This window comes from Trachurus trachurus, assembly GCF_905171665.1.
Source record: "Trachurus trachurus genome assembly, chromosome: 3".
In the NCBI taxonomy this organism is placed as follows: domain Eukaryota; kingdom Metazoa; phylum Chordata; class Actinopteri; order Carangiformes; family Carangidae; genus Trachurus; species Trachurus trachurus.
Genome location: NC_139893.1, coordinates 4,119,150 through 4,142,986, shown reverse-complemented (window position 1 = coordinate 4,142,986; position 23,837 = coordinate 4,119,150). Strand labels below are relative to the sequence as shown.

Here is a 23,837-nt window from a genome sequence, read left to right as displayed (position 1 = left end):
AGATTTCATCTCTTATACATATATATATATATATTATGGTGGAAGCACGAATCGTTCATTTCTGTATTATTTATGAAATCGCAGATATACTGCTGTGTGATTCATTTGTAATCTACAAATGAGTGAATGAAAATGGTTAATTGTTCATTGTTTAATAACCATTCAATCATGAAAAATCATAATAAAAAGAGAACCGAAAAAAAAAAAAAAGTTAGCTGAGAGAGGCTCCAGCTCACCCGTGACCCTAGTGCAGGATAAGCAGTACAAAACAATCTCATTATACTAAAAATAAGACTCATCACATTAAAAAGTAGCTTGTTTTTAGACACTTTTTACTTCTTTCAAGCAGATTTTCACTTGAAATAAGTGGAAAAATCTGATAGTGGAGCGAGTTTTTCTTCCTTATTACAAGCACAAAAAACTTGCTTTCACTGGCAGATTTTTCTACTTATTTCAAGTGAAAATCTGTTTGAAACAAGTGAAAATTATTTAAAAACAAATAAATGTTTAGGTGATGAGTCTTATTGTAAGTGGAAAGAGATTAGTTTTGACTATAAATGAGACATTTTGACAAGAAATAGTTTTTGCAGTGTGAATGAATGATAAAAAAACATTGGTAAAATAAAAAGTAAAGTGTAATATCAAACAAATATTGCTTCTTTTTTCTTTTTCTTCTTTTTTTTTTTTTTTTTTACATGTTTTCATTGAGTTATGTTTTTCAGCATCTTGTAAAAAGCAGTGAATTAAATAATCGTACTCACGCTCAGTGTACCAGTACGGCTTCTTCAGTTTATCACCTGCAACGTGAAAACACAGGAGCTGGTTTAGTTCTAAGTCAGAGGTGATCATGTGCAGGTGTGTGTGTGTGTGTGTGTGTGTGTGTGTGTGTGTGTGTGCATGTGTGTGTGTGTGTGTGTGTGTGTGTTAGTGACCTCTGGACAGTTTGCAGATCCACTCGTGCTTGGTGTTGCACGGCTGCGGCACCAGAGTGTCGGTCAGGTCGCTGTAGACGGCGCAGTCCCTCCGGTCGTCCTCCTCGTTCTTGTCTTCGATGAAGGACGTCACCACCTGAACAGAGACGGTGTGAGACCAAACCCTAACAGATGAGTGTGTGTGTGTTTATGTGTGTGTCTGTGTGTGTGTGTGTGCTTACAGGAGAGTTGTCCGACCACTCCCACACGCCGGGATGTTCGGGGTCTCTCTTGTTTAACCCGACCCAGAACCAGCGACCCTCTGTTCTGGAAGAGAGGAGCAGAACAGAGAAAGTCCGTCTGAGAAACTCTGGGAACATTTTCACATTTTAACTTTAACGCTTTAAAAAAAACAAAAAAACAACAACATTTTTTTGACTTATAGGGATAGTTCAACATTTTGGCAAATTGGCCCATTGCCATAATCCCTATAGTCATAGCAGTAGATTCGTTACCTCTAATTGTCGGTGCAAGCGCATCAGTGGTTTTGCATGAATTTCCCTCTAAAACAACTCTGTGTGGTAACGTTGTGTTATTATCTCATAGCGTGGTGAATGTGCAGGTCACAACTTGTCCACCAGAGCGTTGTGGAGTTGTTGGATTGTGTATTTGATGAGTTTGATGAGGGAAACCAAGAAATCCCATTAGCCTCCGTAGCGTAGCTCTGAGCAGCTCACGGCTCTGCTCCACCGTTCTAAAAATAGCTTGCACTGACAATTAAAGGTAACGAACCTACTGCTATGACTATAGGGATTATGGCAATGGGCCAATTTGCCAAAATGTTAAACTATCCCTTTAACAGTTTTCAACACACTTCACCAGCTGTTTATGGGGGAAAAAGCAGCATAAAGGAAATCTCTCTTCCATTCTGGCTTTATAGACAATTATATATCGTGATATTTCATATTGATATAGTGTAAAGGATCTTTTTGGTTAATCCAGTGAAGAAATACTCTGATATTTCATCACAGACAAATCCAATTTTGTGCAAATATTTGCAAAATATTATTGGTAATTGGTAAAAATTACATAACACTTGACTAGTTGGTATCATCTTAATGCTCACTTGATTAAAAGTACTGAAGGAAAAAACATAAAACTGATCATTTATCAAAGTGATATTCTCCTTATTCATCTCCAACAGATTCTAAAAATCCCAAACCACATTTTATCTTCCACCTCCCTCAGTAAGTCTCTCTCTCTCTCTCTCTCTCTCTCTCTCTCTCTCTCTCTCTCTCTCTGTGTGTGTGTGCAGCAAAACAAAAACAGCCATGTGATGCATTTCTGGGTCTCCAGAGCATTCTTCCTGCATTGATGAGGCCCGGCGGGCGGTAGGTACCAACCCTTCAAACATGGTAGTGATGAGCTGCTTAACAAACACCTGCTCCTCATAGTGGTAGAAACTGGCCAGCTGAGCCCCGAGGGCCTGGCAGAAGAAGTCTGCCTCCACCCACGAGCGTTTCATCAGCACCTTCTCATCATGAAACACCTGATGGGAGGGAGAAAACCAACCTGTTACAGGATCAGTAGCAACACATGACGTGAGTTTATCATTAATACAGAACAGGGATGTCACGATTACCTGTTTTCACAATTAATCGTGATATTAAACGCCACAATTAATTGATCGCAAAGATTCCTAAATACCGTCACTTTCCAAAAAAAGATTAAGTATGAACCGTGTCGGCAGGTATGCGCCAAAGTACAGTAAAGGTAAATGCACAGATACTGGTCCATTTATCTAACGTAGCAGTGAATTGGTGTGAATTTAAATGCTAGAGTGTCATTTGTAATTTAAAAAAAAAAAGATTAAAATTAACTTGAACATTTGGTATCGATGACAATTAATGACTTGAATATTTCAAACACTTCCCCTGGCGGATTAATAATTGGCCATATTTTAATAGATATTTAAAATATTTTATAATTGGTAATGTATATTTTAACTATATTTGATTTTACACATTAATAGTGTTGTGAAATTAATTAATGCATAATAATCGTGGTAATCGTAACACCGTGATTATCTCTCTGACAATAATCGTACCAAAAAAAATCTATAATCGTGACATCCCTAATACAGAAGCAGTTAAATAACGGTGCATTGGACCTTAAAGCAGATGAGCAGCCCAGAGTGCGATTCCCACCCCGGGGGACAGGGGGCGTAGGCGTCGATGTGATGCTCCGGCAGCTGCAGGTCGTGGTAGCTGCTCACGTTCTGCTTACACACCGACAGAGCCTTGTGGGACCGGCAGTCTTTCACCTCCCAGTGGCCCAGCGCCGGTCCGCCCGACATGGCAACGCAGCCGCCGGCGCTGGCTACGGGCAGGAAGACACATCACATCATCATAGCGCCAACGTTTCCCTCAGTAAATATATTTCTAATGCAGATACTGACATGAAGTTTTCACCAGATGATAGTAACAACCTAAGTTATCCAAGTATGTCCATAAATTAAGTTATGTGTAATAAAGTGGATATGGTGGCATGCAAAAGTTTGGTCCAAATGTGTGTTAATGTGAACAACAGTTCATCAAGAGGAAGATGAAATGATCTCCAAAAGACATAAAGTTAAACATGAAACACTCTTTTTTTTCAATATTTTAATCAATACCAGTGTATTATTTTAGTTTTCTACAGTTTCAGAGTGAAAAAGGGAAACAAAGCAGCAGCCGGCAACAGAATGGGAAACCCAGGAGACTTGAGCTCTCAGAGAACTTTGACCAAGGTACCAGACAAGAGATTTACTATTTACACACTGGGAGAGTTTACAAAATGTTACCAAGAATATTTGTCTTATTTCTAGTCAAAATGTAATTTTAGTCAAAACAAATCTCATTATACTTAAAATAAGACTCATCACATTAAAAAGTAGCTTGTTTTTATACACTTTTGACTTCTTTCGAGCATATTTTCACTTGAAATAATCTGATAGTGGAGCAAGTTTTTCTTTCTTATTACAAGCACAAAAAAACTTGCTTTCACTTGCATTTTTTTCTACTTATTTCAAGTGAAAATTTGTTTGAAACAAGTGAAAATTATCTAAAAACAAGTTGATTTTTAGGTGATGAGTCTTATTTTAAGTGGAACGAGATTAATTTTGACCAGAAATTAGACATTTTGACAAGAAATAAGACAGATATATTCTTGGAAAGATTTTGAGTTTTTGCAGTGTAACAGAGGAAAGCAAGAAGAAAGCAGCAGGAACGTGTCAGTGTTTAGAAAGAGATCCTGTCTCCTATCAGAGCTCATTAATATCAGCTGCTTTAGTCATAATTGATGTCGTTAAAAAGGTTTCTCATCACACAAGAAGCATCATCATCATCATCATGTCTCAAAACAAAGAGTTCTCTCCAGACCTTTGTAAAAAAAAAAAAAAAAAAACACACACTGACTGACGGCGTTACAAGCTACAGACGTGTTTTTAATCCCCTGAATGCACCGTTGGGGCCGGAAGTGAAAAGAAAATCATTGGACCATAAACTGGCTTCTGTGCACGCTTTATTATAATAATAATAATAAAGAGATAAAGACAAGGCTGTGTACCTGGCTGGTGTTTGTTCCAGTGGGTGAAGGTGAGGGGCGGAGAGGAGCCGTTGTGAGGGAGCCAGCTGTACTTTCCCTTCTCCTCCTGATCCACCAGGTCGATCCAGAACGACATGCTGCTGTTGGCGCCGCCATCGCTCAGCAAACTGTTGATAAACGCCTGCTCAAACCTGCCGGCACGCACAGGAGGAAGAAGAGGAGAAAGAAGGAGAGGAGAGGTGAGGTGAGGTGAAGAGACTTAAAAGAAAATGTTTCTGTTGCGTTTCTGAGTCAACACAGTAAATCATTTTCCTCAATAAACCACCTGTTTTCCACAGTGAGAAGAGGAGCCTTGCAGTAATATCCCATCTGTGCATCTTCATAACTCTGCTCGTGGCCGGTGACCATGTAGCAGGAATGTCCGTGTCGCTTCCAGCCCTGAAAACACAAAAACACACACACACACAAAATCACCTTGTATCAAACATCAGGGTTTTTTTTTGTTGTGTCATTAAAGGTGTGAATGATCCGTGTAGTAAAACTTTATTACTTCTTTGTTTAAGCTTTATACATGTGCATGTTTTTGATTTAACATTTGATATTCCTCATCTTTGGCTTCTGTTGAATTAAAAAAACAGAGTTGGTAGAAACTATAGTGAAGCTCTGAGCTAATGTTTATCACATTTACCATCTTAGCCTAGTTTATTGGCATCCTATTTTTTGCCAAAGTTGGATGGAAATGTCATTTTGTTTCATCATGAAGCAGAGAAGTGGGCAGATTAAAACTGAGATGTTTCATATCGAAAGGACAAAACAAGAAAATCATGCAACACTTTTTACTCAACAACATGCACATACACCTCTGTGCACCACTGCACTTTGGACTTTAATACACAACCTCTGTCCCCATAACAATCCTCTATCTATAATAATAATAATAATAATTTATTTAGCCTATTACAGTGGCTGCTATTAACTCTGTTTCTCTTTTTATTCCTTTAGTTATTTGCACGTTTTTGTATTTTATTCAAACTTTCTACCTCTTTTTAATATTTCACTCATATATATTTTGTATTTTTATGCAACGACCAAAAAGGTGCATAAGAACTTCACTGTAGTAACTCGTAATTTTATGTGACAAATAAACTTGAATTGAAACGGCAGCAGGATCACCAGTCGTCAGAATAAAAACTATATTAAAACAGCCCATAATAACACCTGACTGCTGCACAGAGCTGCTGCTGCTCTGTTGTATCTGCAACATTAATAACTCTGCACTGGAGAAACCTCCTCTGCTCTGAAGTGGAGTGAAAGTGAAGTGAAGTGTGTGTCTGTGTGTGTCTGTGTGTGTGTCAGTGGGGTTGTTTTGGCAACTGGTGTCAATTTGCCTCCCTCCCTCCCTCCTCCCTCCCTTTTGCCTGACCCCTATATCCTATCTAACCCCCATCCCTCTGCTTGGTGGAGGAGAGGGAGGAGGGGATGAGGGGGCAACACTAACATTTACACTGAGACAGAGTTGAAGGATTTTTCTTTTTTCTTTTTTCCAGCTCAGACAACGAAATGTTTCAGAGTTTAGTGAAGTTTGTTTTTCTCCGTCTTCACCTGCTGCGGTCGACGACTGAACCTCGCAGACAAAGACCTGCAGACTCAGGTTTAGTTTGCAAAATATATATAAAAAGAAGAATAACAACAGGAGCTGCCGGAACCAGCAGAGTCTGCTCGAGCATGTCCACCGACACGACGATGCCTTCAGGGGGCCAAGTTTTCAAGTTTTTATTTAATGTTTATATTATATTCATGTTCCGGGGCCCGAAGGAGCTCGATCCTGCTGGTGACTCAGGACGCTGATATTCTTGTAAACAGAGTCAAGGAGCGACGTGAATGCCAGACAATACGTCAGCAGTTTGGAGTGAATCAGCTCATTGTGTCCGTGACGGAGGGGAGGAGGAGGAGGAAGGGGGGCGACTTGCTCAGAAGTTGAACTGTGGCCGAAGCAGCAGCAGCAGCAGCAGCAGCAGCAGCAGCATTGGTGGTGGCGGCGGTCGTGTGGCTCCGCCTGGTGCGCGTCGTCCCGATCTGTGTGGAGCTATTGTGACACGACACAGCGACTCATCTGTTCCTCCGCTGCTCATCGTCACAATGTGGCAGTGGCACCAGCGCAAAATGTCAATGTCACTTTTATCAACTCCACTATTCAGATTTTCTTTCTTTCTTTCTTTGCAAATCATTCGGTTATTATGTGACGAGCTGTGAGGTCGTTTTCGCTGCAGATTGGACCCCGATGCTTCTGACCGACATCAGCATTTCTCACCCCGATAACGGAAAGAAAACACACGAACGGACAAAAGCATCTTGTGTCTGCAGATTTAAAAAGAAAATCTCATCGAGGCAGACGGAGCAGATTCAGTGTTTTAATCCTGCTTTTTCATTTCCATCTGCTTTAAAAAACTGAGCAAACAAAGTCTCTGATGTCGCAGCTTCGTCTTACAACTTTAAAAATGACGAGACGAGACTTAAAACCAGACGTCTTGAGTGAATGAAAACAGAAACAAACACGTAGCTTGTGCAAAATGTTCACCTTTGCTCCAAGAGCATTATGGGTACTGAAGTTTTTTCAAATCAATGTAAGGAATTTTACTTGGAAATGAAGCTTTATTCTTATTACTTCAAATCAGATGTTCAAATGAAATGTACAGTTTTATTCCTAACTAAATATTTACCACATTAACTGTTTTTATACGTATGAATATTAACTTATTAAAGGGATAGTTCAACATTTTGGCAAATTGGCCCATTGCCATAATCCCTATAGTCATAGCAGTAGGTTCGTTACCTTTAATTGTCGGTGCAAGCTATTTTTAGAACGGCGGAGCAGAGCCATGAGCTGCTCAGAGCTACACTACGGAGGATTTCTTGGTTTGGTTTCCCTCATCAAACTCATCAAATTCACAATCCAACAACTCCACAACGCTCTGGTGGACAAGTTGTGACCTGCACATTCACCACGCTATGAGATAATAACACAATGTTACCAGACATGCATGTGTGTGTATGTGTGTGTGTGTGTGTTGTTACCTCAGGACAGCCGTCATCCCAGGCCGCACCGTGACGACCAGGGCTCAGACTCTCTCTCCTGCACACGGCCGGCAGCCGTTCATCACATGACGTTAAACGCCAGTTTCCCTCCTGTTGAAGAGAAGAAGGTTTGTTCCCACGACGACAGCAGATGAATAATCACAAAAACAATATCAATCAAGATCAATAAAGTGTCTCTTATCTCTTATCTAATCTTATAAAGGAATCAGAGCTGACCTACTTTAATCAGTAGAAAAAAAATGAATGAGCAGCGACTAAACAATCAGTTAAAGTCGTGTGACACCTCTACTAAAATTATTTTAAAAAATGAAGTTACAATGAGACTATCGAACCATAATTTGCTTTTTTTTAATATTTCCTGCTGTATAACACTTACAGCCATAACACCTGCACCTTTTTTGTCTGGTGTTTTATGTATCTTATAAAGGTTTTAAACTTTCTGCATTTTTTCAGCAGGTCTTCATGGCACCACTGCACAAAATAATAAATCTAATCTAATCTAATCTAATTTAAATTATAGAAAATGTCAAGTTCTCTCATGTTTTATACACTAAATAACTAAGATTAAGATTAAAAAGACCTTTATTGTCCATTTGTACAGAAGTTTGTGTTGCACAGCAGCTCCACAATCCTCACATTTCCTCATGACACAACTCAAACACTCATATATACAAAAAAGATCATTTGATTTACAATAAATAAATGAAAATAACAGTCAAATAACAGTGATTCAGGCCTGAACAGGATTTAACCAAACACAGAGGAAGCATCGTCGTGTCGTGTGTTCCCTGTGTTTCTCACCTTCCTGTCGGCTGTGGCGCAGAGCGCGGCGTCCGTCAGGTTGTGCGGCGGCTGGTGCTGCTGCCACAGAGTCAGAGTCACCGGGGAACCGTCGGACCACTCCACGGTCGGAGACGAGGCTCGTTTCCACAGACCGATCCACACCTCTGGACTCTCCCCGGAAACTAGGAAACACACACACACACACACACGGTGGATTCACACAAACAGTTCATCAAGTGGAGGATGAAATTATCTCCAAAAGACATAAAGTTAAACATGAAACACTCTTTTTATCAATATTTAAATCAATATCAGTGAATTATTTTAGTTTTCTACAGTTTCAGAGTGAAAAAGGGAAACAAAGCAGCAGCAGCAAAAGAATGAGAAACCCAGGAGACTTGAGCTCTCAGAGAACTTTGACCAAGGTATCAGACAAGAGATTTACTATTTACACACTGGGAGAGTTTCCAATGGGGGGGCTACTAGCTACAGTACTAACTAGCTACTATGTGTATTTATGTATATATATTATGTAATGTATATCTGCATATGTGGTTCACAAACTATATTAAAAAATGTTGCATGGCATAAGAATTTATTAGACGGATGGTCTGCAGCTTTTTTCTTCTTCTTTGTTTTGATACATACAGTACATTATCTAATTTGTAAAAAGATTTCTTGAAAAAAGGGGTAGACAACATGAGTTTGCATCTTTCTGCCCCCTTTCATTCAGGAGTTGCATTATTATCCTTTTCTTTTTTCAATGAATAAAACAAATAAATAAACTACACTTAACTAACAAATGTAAAAGATGAAAATTTAAAAATATATAAAATGTAAAGGGAATGTGTCATCTGTAACTTTATGTCTTTTGGAGATCATTAACAGACATTTTAAACCAGGAGGGGACACATTTTTGCATGATGACACTGTATCTGTGTGTTTTCTAATGTTTCTTACAGTTGGTGAGGAGTTTGAGCATCATCTCAACGTGAGACAGCGAGCTCAGGCTGGTGAGGTTCGCCCCCAGAGAGCCACAGGCCCGGACCGAGTCCTCCCAGCCCCCGGCCTCCCGCTCCGACAGGACGCGGTAACAGAAGCCGTTGTGAGGCCACCAGCCGTCGGAGCACTCGGTGTGGACGTACTGCCAGTTCTCTGCAGACGGAGAGGAGGAGGAGGAGGAGGAGGAGGAGGAGGAGGAGGAGGAGGAGGAGGAGGAGGAGGAGGAGGAGGAGGAGGAGAGAGCAGGGTAACATGGGTATTTTTTTTCTTTTCTCTTTCACAACACCAATCCAGAACAGCAGACATTGTTTTGGTCTGGCTGCAGCCGCGGCGTGGAGAGGAGGTCAGGAGTTCACTCCCCAGGTGCAGAGCAGCTGTCGACGCCAACAGCTACAAGAGCTAAAAACTCTAAAACACTCCTCCTGCATTTTACTCTGACTGACTCATAACTCAACTCAGCCCTGACAGCAGCAGCTCACCTCCGATGAGGCCGCGAAGCACGTCAGTCAGGTGCAGTAAGGACAGTAACGGAGTAAAGTTACTTGAGTACTGTATTTAAGTACATATCCAGAGGATTTGTACTTTACTTGAGTATTAGATTTCTTTGGTACTTATTACTCTTCTTACTTACTACAGTACTTACTACAAACTGAAAGGTTCATGTTACTTTCAGTTTGTCTTTGTATGTATGAATGTGTTTGTATATGTTTCTATATGTATATGACTATAGAGAGATAAAGACTAGTAATCATATGTTAGAATAAATCTATATGTATATAAATATAAATATAATAATATATTAGAATAAATCCAGTTAAATAACTCATAAATTAACTTACTGTATAGATTATAATGACTAGATAACTTGATAGATAAATTCAAGTAATAATGACTAGATAACTTGATAGATAATTTATGAATAAGGGGTGGGAGTAAATAAGTTTTACTTCTTCCCACTCCTTTTCGGATATGAAACAAACAAACAAAAAAAAATAAAAAATAAAATTACCTTTATTTTCAATTATTTTATTTTTTATTTTTTCATATGTTGTCTTTGCAAAGTTTTTATATGTTATGTCTGTCCATTTCTGTATTATGTTTTAATTCTTTTAACATGTCCGAAATAAACTTAAACTAACTAATTACTTGAATACATTTCCAAGACAAATATTTTTACTTTTACTCAAGTTAATTTCTAGGAAGGCTGAAAAGTACTCGTTACTTTCAGGTCTGCTCTTTTTCTTTTTTTTTTCTAAAATCCTATTGGACACAAGCTGTGTTTGTCAGAGAAGGAAACTCTAACCCCTAAAAGCAGCACATCAGTGCAGCTGCTTTCAAAGAGTTCATTCTCACAAACAAGAGTTAAAAGCTCCTTACATTCATTTAGAAAAAAATATAGTAATTCATTGATGTGAAAAATAAGAAATTTACTCTGACTCTTATTTTTACTTAAAGTAAATTTAAAAGCATGTATTTTTTTACTCTTACTCGAGTAACATGTGGACTGAGCTACTTTTACTTGTAACGGAGTAAATTTTGACCAGTAGTATTTGTACTCTTACTCAAGTACTGGGGTCAAGTACTCTGTCCATCTGTGTGTGTGTGTGTGTGTGTGTGTGTGTGTGTGTGTGTGTGTGTGTGTGCGTGCTGCTCTCACCCAGCGGCTCGGCTCTCCGCGTGTTGTTGGGTGTCTTCTTACAGATGTACGGCAGCGCTGACTCACAGGACAGACTCTGCCACTGACCCTCGAAGGCCGAGTTGTAAACTCCACACTGCCGGTCGTCCTGCAGCGGCTCGGCCGCCAGAGCTGACGGAGGCAGAGACAGAGCCGGGGACCGGGGTTAAATAAGAGAAGTCCTAGATATGTAGATAAAGTCCTCTCATGTTCTACAGACTGATTAATCACTGACTAATTCAAGAAAAGAACAGATAATAAGGAGATTCAGGCCTAAACAGGATCCAGACACTCAGTTTCTCTTCTTAGAACTTGAATTTCAAGAAGAGTTTTTACATAAAAGCAGCATCAACACCGACTTCACTTCCTCTCATCTAACAACTTTATTATTATTAACTGTGTCAGAATGATGATACAGTAATTGTAAAATTCAGTTTCCTTCTCCTTCACTCCTTTCTTTCTTCGTTTTTTACATTTCAAGGGAGGTTAAATGGAAAGCAACTGGACTTAGTTATTTGTCTAGGAAGACGTTTCACCTCTCATCCAAGAGGCTTCATCAGTTCATGTAGCAACTGACCTCTTGGATGAGAGGTGAAACGTCTTCCTAGACAAATAACTAAGTCCAGTTGCTTTCCATTTAACCTCCTTTGAAATACTATGACCTGGACAAATGAGAATATGCACCGGCTTCGTTTTTTACAATGTAGAAATGTACAGTACATTTCTATATAGTAAAAAACCAAACATGATATACACATATATAACATGTATTGTAAATTACAATACATGTTATATGTACATCTCTATTATGTTTTATATTTTCCAATATTAAAGTTTAATCCTTATTTTTCTAAAGCCTCTTTAAAATGATCTTTTATACTTTTTTGATTCATAATGAAATCTACATCAGTAAATGGACTTTCAGTTTCAGTTCCATGCTCTGAATATTCATGACTTAGATTAAAAACAGACAGCTGTGTGAGTGAAGCTGGACCTGAGCTTCATCATCACATCTGCATCCAACAGTTCGCTGCGTGTCCATGTTTAACATGCTCACTGTGATGATTTAGCGTGTTAGCATGCTGACATTTGTCATTTAGCACAATGCAGAAAGACAGAACAGTAATACTGTCATGAACCAAAGAATCATAATAATTATTATAATTCTATGGCTACACCTAAATGATGAAGGAGGCAAAACATAAATATATATCAGGTTGAAATAATGATAAACATTGGTTCAATGAATCCAGTCCACAATTCTGGCATCAAAATTTTACATTTGCTGTTTTAGCTGCAAATTTTTCCTTTGTATCAGTGACGCTGATGGACTCTGGTAACAATATTTACCATGCAATAACTGAACTAAAGTTTTGCATGACAAATGTTAATGGCAAAATATACAAATAAATTGTTTATGGAAGTGTTGAGTACTCAGTCAGACGTGAACTGAACTGCCGGCCTGCACTGTCCTTCTGTCCTTCACACTCTGCAGTGAGCAGATGATCAATACCTGTGGTGAAATTGACCAGTGACAGAGGAGCTCCGTCGGACCACTGCCACCCCCGTCCGTCCTTCAGATGGTTCAGTCCGATCCACACCATGGTGCCAACGCTCGCCAGTCGATCTACCAGCGGACAGAACAACACGGATGTTGTAATAAAACGTCACGTGGTGTTGAGGAAGGAAACAGGAAGGAGGAGAAGATGACTCCGTGTGTGCGTGTGTGTGTGTGTGTGTGTGTGTGTGTGTGTGTGTGTGTGTGTGTGTGTGTGTGTGTGTGTGTGTGTGTGTGTGTGTGTGTGTGTGTGTGTGTGTGTGTGTGTGTGTGTGTCCTACCTCGGATGTAGCGGTGCTCCGCCAGGCCGGTGACGCTCAGCAGGTTCCCGCCCTGAGCCTGGCAGGTGGCCAGTGCCTGACTCCAGGTCAGGATGGTGTACAGGTTGAACTGGTAGCAGGCGCTCAGCTCCTGGTTCGACTCCCAGAAGTGCTCACAGCTGGAATCTGGGAAGAGACAGAGAGAGAGAGAAAAAAGGGCGGTAGGAAACAGGTGACGTGTACTTTTTTTCTTCTGGTTCCACAAGGTCAAAAGACGACCTGGTAGAAATTTTAAAAGACGTTTTCCTCCTTTATAAACAAATTTAGTCAAAGGAGCATGAGGTCCCAAAATATACAAAGAGGCAGGTTCACACTGTCCCAAAGACATTTCGCCAGAGATACACAAAACTGGGAGGAAGGAAGACAACTTAAAGGAGAATGAACAAGATAAAGGCTATGGAGAGGAAGATCCCAGGTCAGAAAGATAAATCCTTAAAGCAGAAGTAAGCGGCATATTTGTGTTAATATAAGTCTTAAATAGTTATATATAGAGTGTTTGGTCTGAAACACGGGTCTGTCAGTCACTCTGCTCTGCTCTGAGCCGAGGAGAAAACTTTCCTTGTATCCTACAACCTTTATCCAATGAGGAGAGAGAACGGCATAAAGGGGCAGTCCTCTCTGTGTGTGCAGGGACGAGGGCGGGGACTGCTAACTCCATCGGCTGACAAGAAGTTAGCCAAAACCACCGGATCGCTTACTTCTGCTTTAACCCCAAAGTAACCGACCAGATTAGGTGAAGGGTTTCTGTCATTTTCTTCATAGAGTGAATAAAGTTGATGATTGCCTTCAGGGACAGTTTTTCATCAAGCAGTCTCTGTATTTGCCTCTAAAACAACTCTGTCTGGTAACGTTGTGTTATTATCTCATAGCGTGGTGAATGTGCAGGTCACAACTTGTCCACCAGAGCGTTGTGGAGTTGTTGGATTGTGTATTTGATGAGTTTGATGAGGGAAACCAAGAAATCCCATTAGCCTCCGTAGCGTAGCTCTGAGCAGCTCACGGCTCTGCTCCACCGTTCTAAAAATAGCTTGCACCGACAATTAAAGGTAACAAACCTACTGCTATGACTATAGGGGTTATGGCAATGGGCCAATTTGCCAAAATGTTGAACTATCCCTTTAAAACTTGGGGCCCCGACTGCAGTGATTTCCTTTTATTTAGAGCTACTGACGTCCTGCACAGGAGTCACTGTTCATCTCAGAGATAGAATAGAATAGTCTTTATTGTTATTGTACAGAAATTGGACAAAGTACTACTACGCCTATTGATAATAAATAACAGTGACAGAAAAATGAGGAATAAATAATCAAGAATAGGGACACACTGCAAAAACTCAAAATCTTACCAAGAATATTTGTCTTATTTCTAGTCAAAATGTCTCATTTCTAGTCAAAACAAATCTCATTCTACTTAAAATAAGACTCATCACATTAAACCGTAGCTTGTTTTTAGACACGTTTTACTTCTTATTAGAAGCACGAAAAACTTGCTTTCACTGGCAGATTTTTCTACTTATTTCAATTGAAAATTAGTTTGAAACAAGTGAAAATGATCTAAAAACAAGTTAATTTTTAGGCGATGAGTCTTATTTTAAGTGGAAAGAGATTAGTTTAGACTAGAAATGAGACATTTTGACAAGAAATAAGACAAATATTCTTGGAAAGATATTGAGTTTTTGCAGTGCACACACATATTGCACTGTTAATGAATAGAAATAATGAATAAATAATGTAAGAAATGGTCCCTTATTGCACCTTCAGGGAAAATTAGCAGTGGTAACATCCAAAACAATCAGGTATGTGTGTGTGTTGCTGTTATGACGACTTTGTTTTACCTTGCACGGGACAGAAGCCCCATCGCTCGGCCTCGTCGTAGCGGGTGGTGGTGGCGCACCAGGGCAGGTGGTCCTCGCGGCCCTCCGTGGTGCATTCAGAGTACCACTTGTTGTTGTACTTGAAGGGGAAGGCGCAGGGCATGCCGTGTGCGTTCCCCAGCAGAGGGTGGATGTCTGCAGGTCAAACACACACAGGGTGGAAAACAAACAAATAACACAACACACACACACACACACACACACACACACACACACACACACACACACACAAGTTTAACACTTTGATTCCCTGGAAAAGATTATTTTAGGTCTATTTATACAATAACAATTGGTTCATACTCTAGAATTTCTATAGAATTACCACTACAAATAAACAACTTAACATTTTTAACACTAACCACTCTCCACCACTAAATCTTTTGTTGGGAGTACTGGATGCAAAATGCCCGCAGATTGTAAACACGATCATTCTTTTGGGGAAAATATTTATATTCAAGACCCAAACAAAAAGATTTTTGAACTTGGTTTATTTTAGAAATACAGTGCAATGTGTCGCCAATTTCTTTTGGAAAAGTATTATCGCAACAAATCAAGATAAGGTGGAAATGCATAACACAAAAGTGGGAAAAACTTAAGTTTTAGTAGTTATACATCCCTTTTTGTTGTAGTTGTTTTTTTGTTGTTGTTTTTTTTACTTTTCTGTCCTGTTTTGGTCCTGTTTTATTTGTGAGGTTTGTTCGGTCCTTTATTTTTTGTTTGTCTGTTTTGGTTAGTGTATTGTCAGTGTATACATGCTGTTGCCTGTTTCCATTAAAGGGATAGTTCAACATTTTGGCAAATTGGCCCATTGCCATAATCCCTATAGTCATAGCAGTAGGTTTGTTACCTTTATTTGTCGGTGCAAGCTGTTTTTAGAACGGCAGAGTAGAGCCGTGAGCTGCTCAGAGCTACGCTACGCTTTCCTCATCAAACTCATCAAATACACAATCCAACAACTCCAAAACGCTCTGGTGGACAAGTTGTGACCTGCACATTCACCACGCTATGAGATAATAACACAACGTTACCAGACAGAGTTGTTTTAGAGGTAAATGCAACTGCTTGATGAAAAACTGTCCCTGAAGGCAACGCGCATCAGCGGTTTTGCATGAATTTCCCTCTAAAACAACTCTGTGTGGTAACGTTGTGTTATTATCTCATAGCGTGGTGAATGTGCAGGTCACAACTTGTCCACCAGAGCGTTGTGGAGTTGTTGGATTGTGTATTTGATGAGTTTGATGAGGGAAACCAAGAAATCCCATGAGCCTCCGTAGCGTAGCTCTGAGCAGCTCACGGCTCTGCTCCACCGTTCTAAAAACAGCTTGCACCGACAGTTAAAGGTAACGAACCTACTGCTATGACTATAGGGATTACATATGGCAATGGGCCATTTTGCCAAAATGTTGAACTATCCCTGTACAGAAAGAAAGAAAACACACTAACACAAACATGCTGCAGGATGGTTCAGGGCTTTACCTTCGTACGGATGTGAGCAGGGCCGCTCTCGGGGCGTGTTGTACCTTTTCCACTCGTGATGTGAGTTTTTCTTCACCACCAAGGCGCGCCCGGCCACGGCCACTCTCCACTGCGCCGCCCCGTACAGCATGCCGCCGCTGCAGCGCCACCACAGCATGGGGGCGGACAGGTCGCACTCGAAGGTGCCGAGCGGCTGCGTGGCGTCCGACGTGTTGAGGCCCAGGCAGGTGCTGGTGCCCACGTTGAAGAGCCGGTGGCGGGAAACCCACTTCCACAGCATCCGGCGTGTCGGCCGCTCGCAGTCCCCCAGCACCAGGTTGGAGCGATCCACGGTGACGCAGCGCTTCAGAGGCTCGCTCTCCAGGATGAAGGCGCCCTTCCCTGGAGGAGACCAGGAGGAGAGGAAGAGGATGCATCATCTCATTATCTACAGTATCTATCTATCTATCTATCTATCTATCTATCTATCTATCTATCTATCTATCTATCTATCTATCTATCTATCTATCTATCTATCTATGGTTCTATCTATCTATCTATCTATCTATCTATCTATCTATCTATCTATCTATCTATCTATCTATCTATCTATCTATATGTCTATCTATATGTCTGTATGTCTATCGTTCTATCTCGTTCTATCTATCTATCTATCTATCTATCTATCTATCTATCTATCTATCTATCTATCTATCTGTCTGTCTATCTATCTACGTATCTATCTATATGTCTCTTTCTTTCTTTCTTTCTTTCTTTCTACCCCTCTCTATCTCTATCTATCTACCTCATTCTATCTATCATCCCTCTCTCGCTGTCTCTTTTTTCTCTCTTTTTCTTTCTTTCTTTCTTTCTTTCTTTCTTTCTTTCTTTCTTTCTTTCTTTCTTTCTTCTACCCACTTTCTCTGTCTTTTTACTTCTGTCTGTCTGTCTTTCTTTCTTTCTTTCTTTATTTCTACCCCTCTCTATCTCTCTATTTTATTTTTTAGATTTTCTATTGATCTATTAAATCATTTATTCTCATTGTTTGTTGTTTGTGTATTTATTCCTTGTCTTGTGATATCAGTGCACACAGTTTTTGGTTTGAGCACCCTGAATTTCATTGCACATGTGACAATAAAGTCTATCTATCTATCTATATATATATATATCTATCTATCTATCTATCTATCTATCTATCTATCTATCTATCTATCTATCTATCTATCTATCTATCTATCTATCTATCTATCTATCTATCTATCTATCATATTCATCACAAAGCACCTGAATATAAAAATGAAATGCAATGCATGAGAGAATAAGAAAGAAAGAAAAAACTAAAGCTATGTGTAGATAAGAAATATTCCAAAAAAAAAAAAAATACTTAACAGCAGCAAAATTAAACACACAGTATTCACACTGTATAGCTAGCTACATTATTTATATCACAGCCAGCAGTGCAAACAGGTGCAGGTGCAGGAGGATGAGAGGAGAAGAATGAAGTACCACATTATTGTTTATAATTCTTACACTTATATATAATACATGTGTCTATATAAATGTATTGGACGTTTCTCCACCACATCGGAGCGGTGTCAACGCTGGACGGAAGCCTGCAAGGACCTTTTGTCCTCCAACACAAACACATCTTAGTGTCAGTGGACACTAAAGAAAACAGAGGATGTAAACAGATGAAAACAGACGGAGGAACGATTGTTTCCCTTCATGTCACACCACAGAACAAACAACAAAGAGTGTGTGTGTGTGTGTGAATGTAAATTAAACAACAGCAAGGCAAGGCAATTTTATTTGTATAGCCCGTTTTTACAAACAGTTTTTCTCAAAGGGCTTTACATGGCATCACAACAACATCCTCTGTCCTTAGACCCTCACATCCACTGAGGAAAATCTCCATGGAAAACCCTTTTAACAGGGAAAACAGCATCAGCCCAGTGATCATTTACCAGAGTCAGAAAGTTGTTTTTAGAAAACTACGCTGGCAGACAGAAGTAAAATTCTGTTTCCAAAAACAAACATTACATGGCCGATCATTTGATTATCAGAATTGCTGCTGTTCATCATCAGTTTTTCACGTGAATTTGAAAACTACGGCTTCAAGCGTGATTTAAGTCCAGTTTCCAACTTCGAACAAGACTGAACAGACTCTGTGTTTGCACTGTAATGACCAATCGATTATCAGGATCAATGCTTTAATCATCATCAGCTCATCACTTCTCTCAGCTCTGACTCACACATGCACTGAAACAACAATATTCATCATTAAACTCACTGATTTTTACCTGAATGTGAAAACTACAGCTGCAAACATGAGTCATATGTTCTATTTCCAACTCAGAACAAGACTGAACAGTGAGTTTAAACTTTGCACTAATGATCGATCGATTATCAGAAGAGAACCGATGCTTTGATCATCAGTCCATCACTTGTCTCAGCTCTGACTCACACATAACAACCTGTATCCTCTTTTATTTTCACCTGAAACCGCAAACTTGAGTCACGTCCTATTTCCAACTTAAAACTGAAGACTGGAGAGACAGTTTAAACCCTGTGATGATCCATCGACTTTTCTCTCAACTCGGACTGAGCTCTGACTCACACATGAGGAACTCTGTCCTCTTTAATCTTCACCTGAACTTAACTGCAAACATGAGTTCACTTCAGTTTCCAACTTAGAACAAGTCTGAACAGACTTTTTGTTTGCACTGTAATGATTAATTGATTATCAGAATCAATGCTTTAGAGTGATGCATCAGCTCATCACTGACTCACACATGCACTATAACAACATTTTTCATCATTGAATTCACAGATTTTTACCTGAATGTGAAAACTACAGCTGCAAACATGAGTAAAGTTCAGTTTCCAACTTAGAACAAGACTGAACAGTGAGTTTAAACTTTGTAATGATCGATCGATTATCACTTGTCTCAGCTCTGACTCACACATAACAACCTGTAACCTCTTTCATTTTCACCTGAATTTGAAAACTACGACTTCAAACGTGAGTAATGTGAGTAAAGTTCTGTTGCAAACAGACTTTTTGTTTGCACCGTAATGATTAATTGATTATCAGAATCAATGCTTTTAATCATCACCCGTTCATCACTTGTCTCAGCTTTGACTCACACATGCACTGAAACAACATTTTCCATCATTAAATTCACTGATTTGCACCTTAACTTTCAGAAATAGAAGATTAACCAGCTCCTGACTGTTTCTAATTTTTATTATTTCTATGTTTTCACAGATAATGAAACTCAACAGAGTGTAATGTGATCTGCTGCTGCTGCTGCTGCTGCTGCAGAGGCCACGGCCACAGAGGTGCATGAACACTTCACTTCACTACTTTTACTTTTTCAAACAAGTGAGCAACAAAAACAGGGACCAGGAGAACATAATGATGGTTCAGTACAGTTATATAATGTTGTCCACTGGGTCCAAAACCACAGCACAACATCCTGCAGCCACAGCCACAGCCACAGCAGCAGCAGCAGCAGCAGCACGGACACACACAGTGTTGTCTGCTGCTGCTGCTGTTGTCGTGTTGTGTTCACGGACCAGTCCAGCAGCAGCAGCAGCTACTTACTGTAAAACTCCATGAGCTGCTTTTTCTCCAGCACCTCATCGTCCTCCTCCTCCGCCGTCACCACCGCGCACATGCAGCTTTTCGCCAGCAGCACCGCGACACAGAGAAGCACCAGCGGCGCAGCGGAGTCCACGCAACGGAGCCACTGCGTTAACATTTCGACGACGACGTCCGCAGCGCATTACCGGAGGAGGAGTGGGTCCAACCGGGCTCGAAGTTTCTCCCTCATAGGAAACAACCGAACTGACTAAAAGGCCGGCGGGGGAAGGACTTTCTTCTTTTTCTTCTTTTCCTTTTTTTTCTCCTTTTTTTTCTTTTTTTCTCTCTTTGGGCAGCGGGAGCAGCAGCAGCGACGTCACGTCTGCGTGTGACGGAAGAGCGGCAGCTGCTGCCCGGCCTGGAGGCTGCATTCCTGCCGCTGCGCTCTGGCTGCACTGGGACACAGCCACAACAAACAAACACACACAACTTTATTTAGACCCGACAAATAAACACACTGACGGACAGACACACACATAGACAGATAGACAGATTCTCTTATTTCCTCTTTTTTTGTTTTGTTATATCCTCTTATTCTCTACCTTTTGTTAAATCAGTAATATTATGAGTGTTAGTGATGACATTGGTTCTCAAAGTGGGGTCTGGGGACCCCCAGGGGTCCTTGAGAGGGTTCAAGTGGGTCCCCAACTTTTTCTAGAAATTTTACCAGTTTCTTCAAGAATTAAAAAAAAAAAAAAAAAATTTAATGGAGAAATCTTACCACTTTTTTCTAGAAATGTTTTACTTTTTTTCTTTCTATCTAAAAATTTTACCACTTTCTTCTAGAATTTTTTAGGAGAATTTTTACCACCACTTTTAATTTTTTTTTTTTTTTTTTTTTTAACGTTTTTGGAGAATTCTTACCATTTTTTTCTAGAAATGTTTAAAGGGACAACGAGGAGTTTTGGAAAAGCTAAGTGTTTTCACACTACATTTATGAGCCTCCACGCGCCGTGAAATTCTTTGACCGGCGCAAGACAGACTCATGTTTTCATTCATCAAGAATTAAAGTCAGAGGTTCGAAGATGATCGTAGTTCCGACCATAAACGGAGATTCTGCGGCGTTATTCTCATGACTCGCCACGAAACCGAAAGTAAAGAAACTTCTCTCTTCTCACTCTCTTTAAAAATCGTACCACTTTCTTCTAGATTTTTTTTAGGAGAACTTTTACCACCATTTTTTAAATTATTTTTTTATGTTTGAGAATTCTTACCACTTTTTTCTAGAAATGTTTAAACGTTTTTAGAGAAATTGTACCACTTTTTCCAGAAATTTCTCTACAATATTTCCAAAAATTCACACCATTGACTAAAAAAGTAACGTTCTTCAGTCTCAAAGCAAATATTAGTGTATTTCTGGTGTTTGCTTCAAAATTTTGCCCAATGGGGGTCCGTGGTCTAATTTGTGTCCATTTAGGGGTCCTTGATGTAAAAAAGTTTGAGAACCACTGGCATGTATAAAACATTTAGCTGATATGAGACCAGCTACTGCAGTAAATTGTAGTTTAACATAGCCTATTTATTTTTTATTTTATTGGATTATTACTTCAAATTACATTGTAAACCTTACAATGTAAGGTCATGACCTTTCCTTACAGTTAGAGTGCTGTGAGATAATGTGGATGATTTAAATATTGATTATTCTGAACATGAAAAGAGAAATAAAACATTAAATATAGATGGACATATGATTGATCCCACTTATAGGAAATGTACTTGTTACAGCAGCATAAAGTAGAAAAACAGACGATAAAGAAATCGTTTTGTGGATTTAAATAAAACTAATGGTTTGAATTGAGCTTATTGCACCACGGTATTAATGAGCCTGTAGATATAAACACTTTTAATGTCCATTGTTAACTTTTTAAATCCTTAATTCTGTTTCCCACTCAACCAGAAAATTGCACGTCTGTAGATATCACTTTAATTGTAATTTCTAGGATTTAATTTCATTCATGTCACTGACGGATTAAAAAACAGGAAAAAGCTCAGTCATAATAAAAAGTTTACAAAAAAAACACTTCAACTTTTCCTGAATAAAGACTAAAATATCAGCAGGAAACTGTAGGTGTGGCACAGAAAAGTAAAAGCAGCAGCAGCAGCAGCAGCAGAGTGTTGTTGTTGTAGCTGGATGAGGTGGAGCTGCTTTTAGCTACTGTACAGTGTCTGTTACACCGTTTTATAAAATCTGCTCTGACTTTGCTGGATGAACCAGTTTTTGGGCCCTGGAGTCAAACAACTTTGCATCTGTGTTCGTGTTCCCAGAGCTCAGTGTAACCGCTCAGTATCAACGGTGACAGCAGCGCAGTGCAGCGCCGTCTAAGAATTTCAGTTTGACTTTCACAGAGACTCTTTCTGCAAGACAAGGCCACAATAACAACAACAGCAGCAGCAGCAGTAGCAGCACATAATAATACAGGAGCTCTGTGGTCGTAACCTTGAGTGGAGGAGGAGAAAAATGAAAACAGGGAAGTTAAAGATCTTCAACCTCGTCCTGGAGAGACAGAATAAAAAAGAGATGATAAAATTGTTTTTTTTTCAGCTCTAATTTAACCCTCAGATGACCCATGGACATTTTTCTCCACCTCCCAACTCCCCACGGTCAAATGAAAGGTGTATCTTTGGGTAAACTCTGGATGTGTTAGAATGAAAGTCAATTTTTTGGACTTGCTATGCATTTTAACAACATCCATGACCCTTCAAGTGGACAAAAATGTCCACCTCCGCCTATGGGTTTTTTAAAGGGATAGTCGCATTTTTTTTAAAGTGGGGTTGTATGATCTACAAATAGCCCCTAAGTACTTAAATTGCAGTAGAAGACTCTCTACACTCCTCCCGTTAGCAACGCCAGCCCATAGCCCTGCCCAGAGATTTACAACATACAAATGTGAACAGACCCAAAGAAACAGCCTATTTTCACGGCCTAAAAGAGGTTTTACCTGGTTAGGTCCAAATAAAAACTGTGTTTTTCCTGCACTTTGAAGGGCTGGAAAAAATTATATTATAGAGAACAATGGAACTGTGTATTTTTTTTAAGGTAAAACCTCTTTTAGGCCGCAAAAATAGGCTGTTTCTTTGGGTCTGTTCACAACCCTGTATGTTGTAAATCTCTGGGCAGGGCTATGGGCTGGCGTTGCTAACGGGAGGAGTGCAGAGAGTCTTCTACTGCAATTAAAGTACTTAGGGGCTATTTGTAGATCATACAACCCCACTTTAAAAAAAATGCTACTATCCCTTTAATGTACAGTATTTTAAGGTAAAACTTCTAACTAACACATATCCCCATGAAACTTACCAAGTTTATCACTCACATTAAGACAAATATTTTTTGTATTACAAGTTTTGTCAAATTTTATGTTTAAATGAGGCAGTATCTAATGAAATATGCACTAATCTCCAGAACCGAAATCTGAACAATGGATAAAGCCCCTTTCAAAATTGTTGTTTTATTTTGTTGACACATTAGAGTCAGTTTTGGATATCTCTTTTTATCACTCTGTAAATGGGAAAATACTGTCACCAGCCCTAAAGCCCATAGAGCCCTATAGAAATGATGTGTTTTTGCAGCAAAAAGAACTGGCCAGGAAGGGGTTAATCAATGATAACAGCATCATCTCACCATAAGTCAAAACTTTTTATTTCATTCACACTTTATTTATGTGCCATGCCACTAACAAACTCACTCACCGACATCGAAGGCTCAGCCTCACTTTACAATAAAACACAATAAGACACAATAATCTTTAAAAAAAAATCCACAATCATCCACCTGTAAATTTACATTCATTAGAATAATAATATTAATAATAACAATAATAAAAAAAAACACAGACTTTACTTTAGTTTCAGTAGTAGACACTCCCTCCTTTTTCCGAGCTGCATGTTACAGTAGATAAAACGTGTGTGTGTGTGTGTGTGTGTTTGCAGCAGGAA

At 39.6% G+C, this 23,837-nt stretch overlaps 1 protein-coding gene across 1 annotated transcript in view; it reads right to left on the bottom strand.

Moving 5' to 3' along the window:
- pla2r1 (phospholipase A2 receptor 1) overlaps positions 1-20,216 on the bottom strand; it is a 41,055-nt gene extending 20,839 nt beyond the window's left edge. Inside the window, exons 1-16 of the mRNA XM_083996629.1 lie at positions 19,866-20,216; positions 16,280-16,660; positions 14,765-14,938; positions 12,892-13,056; positions 12,566-12,679; positions 11,035-11,184; positions 9,336-9,530; positions 8,394-8,557; positions 7,572-7,682; positions 4,822-4,934; positions 4,518-4,687; positions 3,082-3,290; positions 2,315-2,460; positions 1,154-1,238; positions 933-1,068; positions 762-797 (exon numbers count right to left, since the gene is read on the bottom strand). Of these exons, the coding sequence (XP_083852755.1) occupies positions 762-797; positions 933-1,068; positions 1,154-1,238; positions 2,315-2,460; positions 3,082-3,290; positions 4,518-4,687; positions 4,822-4,934; positions 7,572-7,682; positions 8,394-8,557; positions 9,336-9,530; positions 11,035-11,184; positions 12,566-12,679; positions 12,892-13,056; positions 14,765-14,938; positions 16,280-16,660; positions 19,866-20,022 (2,506 nt within the window). The 5' untranslated portion in view covers positions 20,023-20,216. The remainder of the gene's footprint in view (positions 1-761; positions 798-932; positions 1,069-1,153; positions 1,239-2,314; positions 2,461-3,081; positions 3,291-4,517; positions 4,688-4,821; positions 4,935-7,571; positions 7,683-8,393; positions 8,558-9,335; positions 9,531-11,034; positions 11,185-12,565; positions 12,680-12,891; positions 13,057-14,764; positions 14,939-16,279; positions 16,661-19,865) is intronic.
- Positions 20,217-23,837: the final 3,621 nt, after the last annotated feature.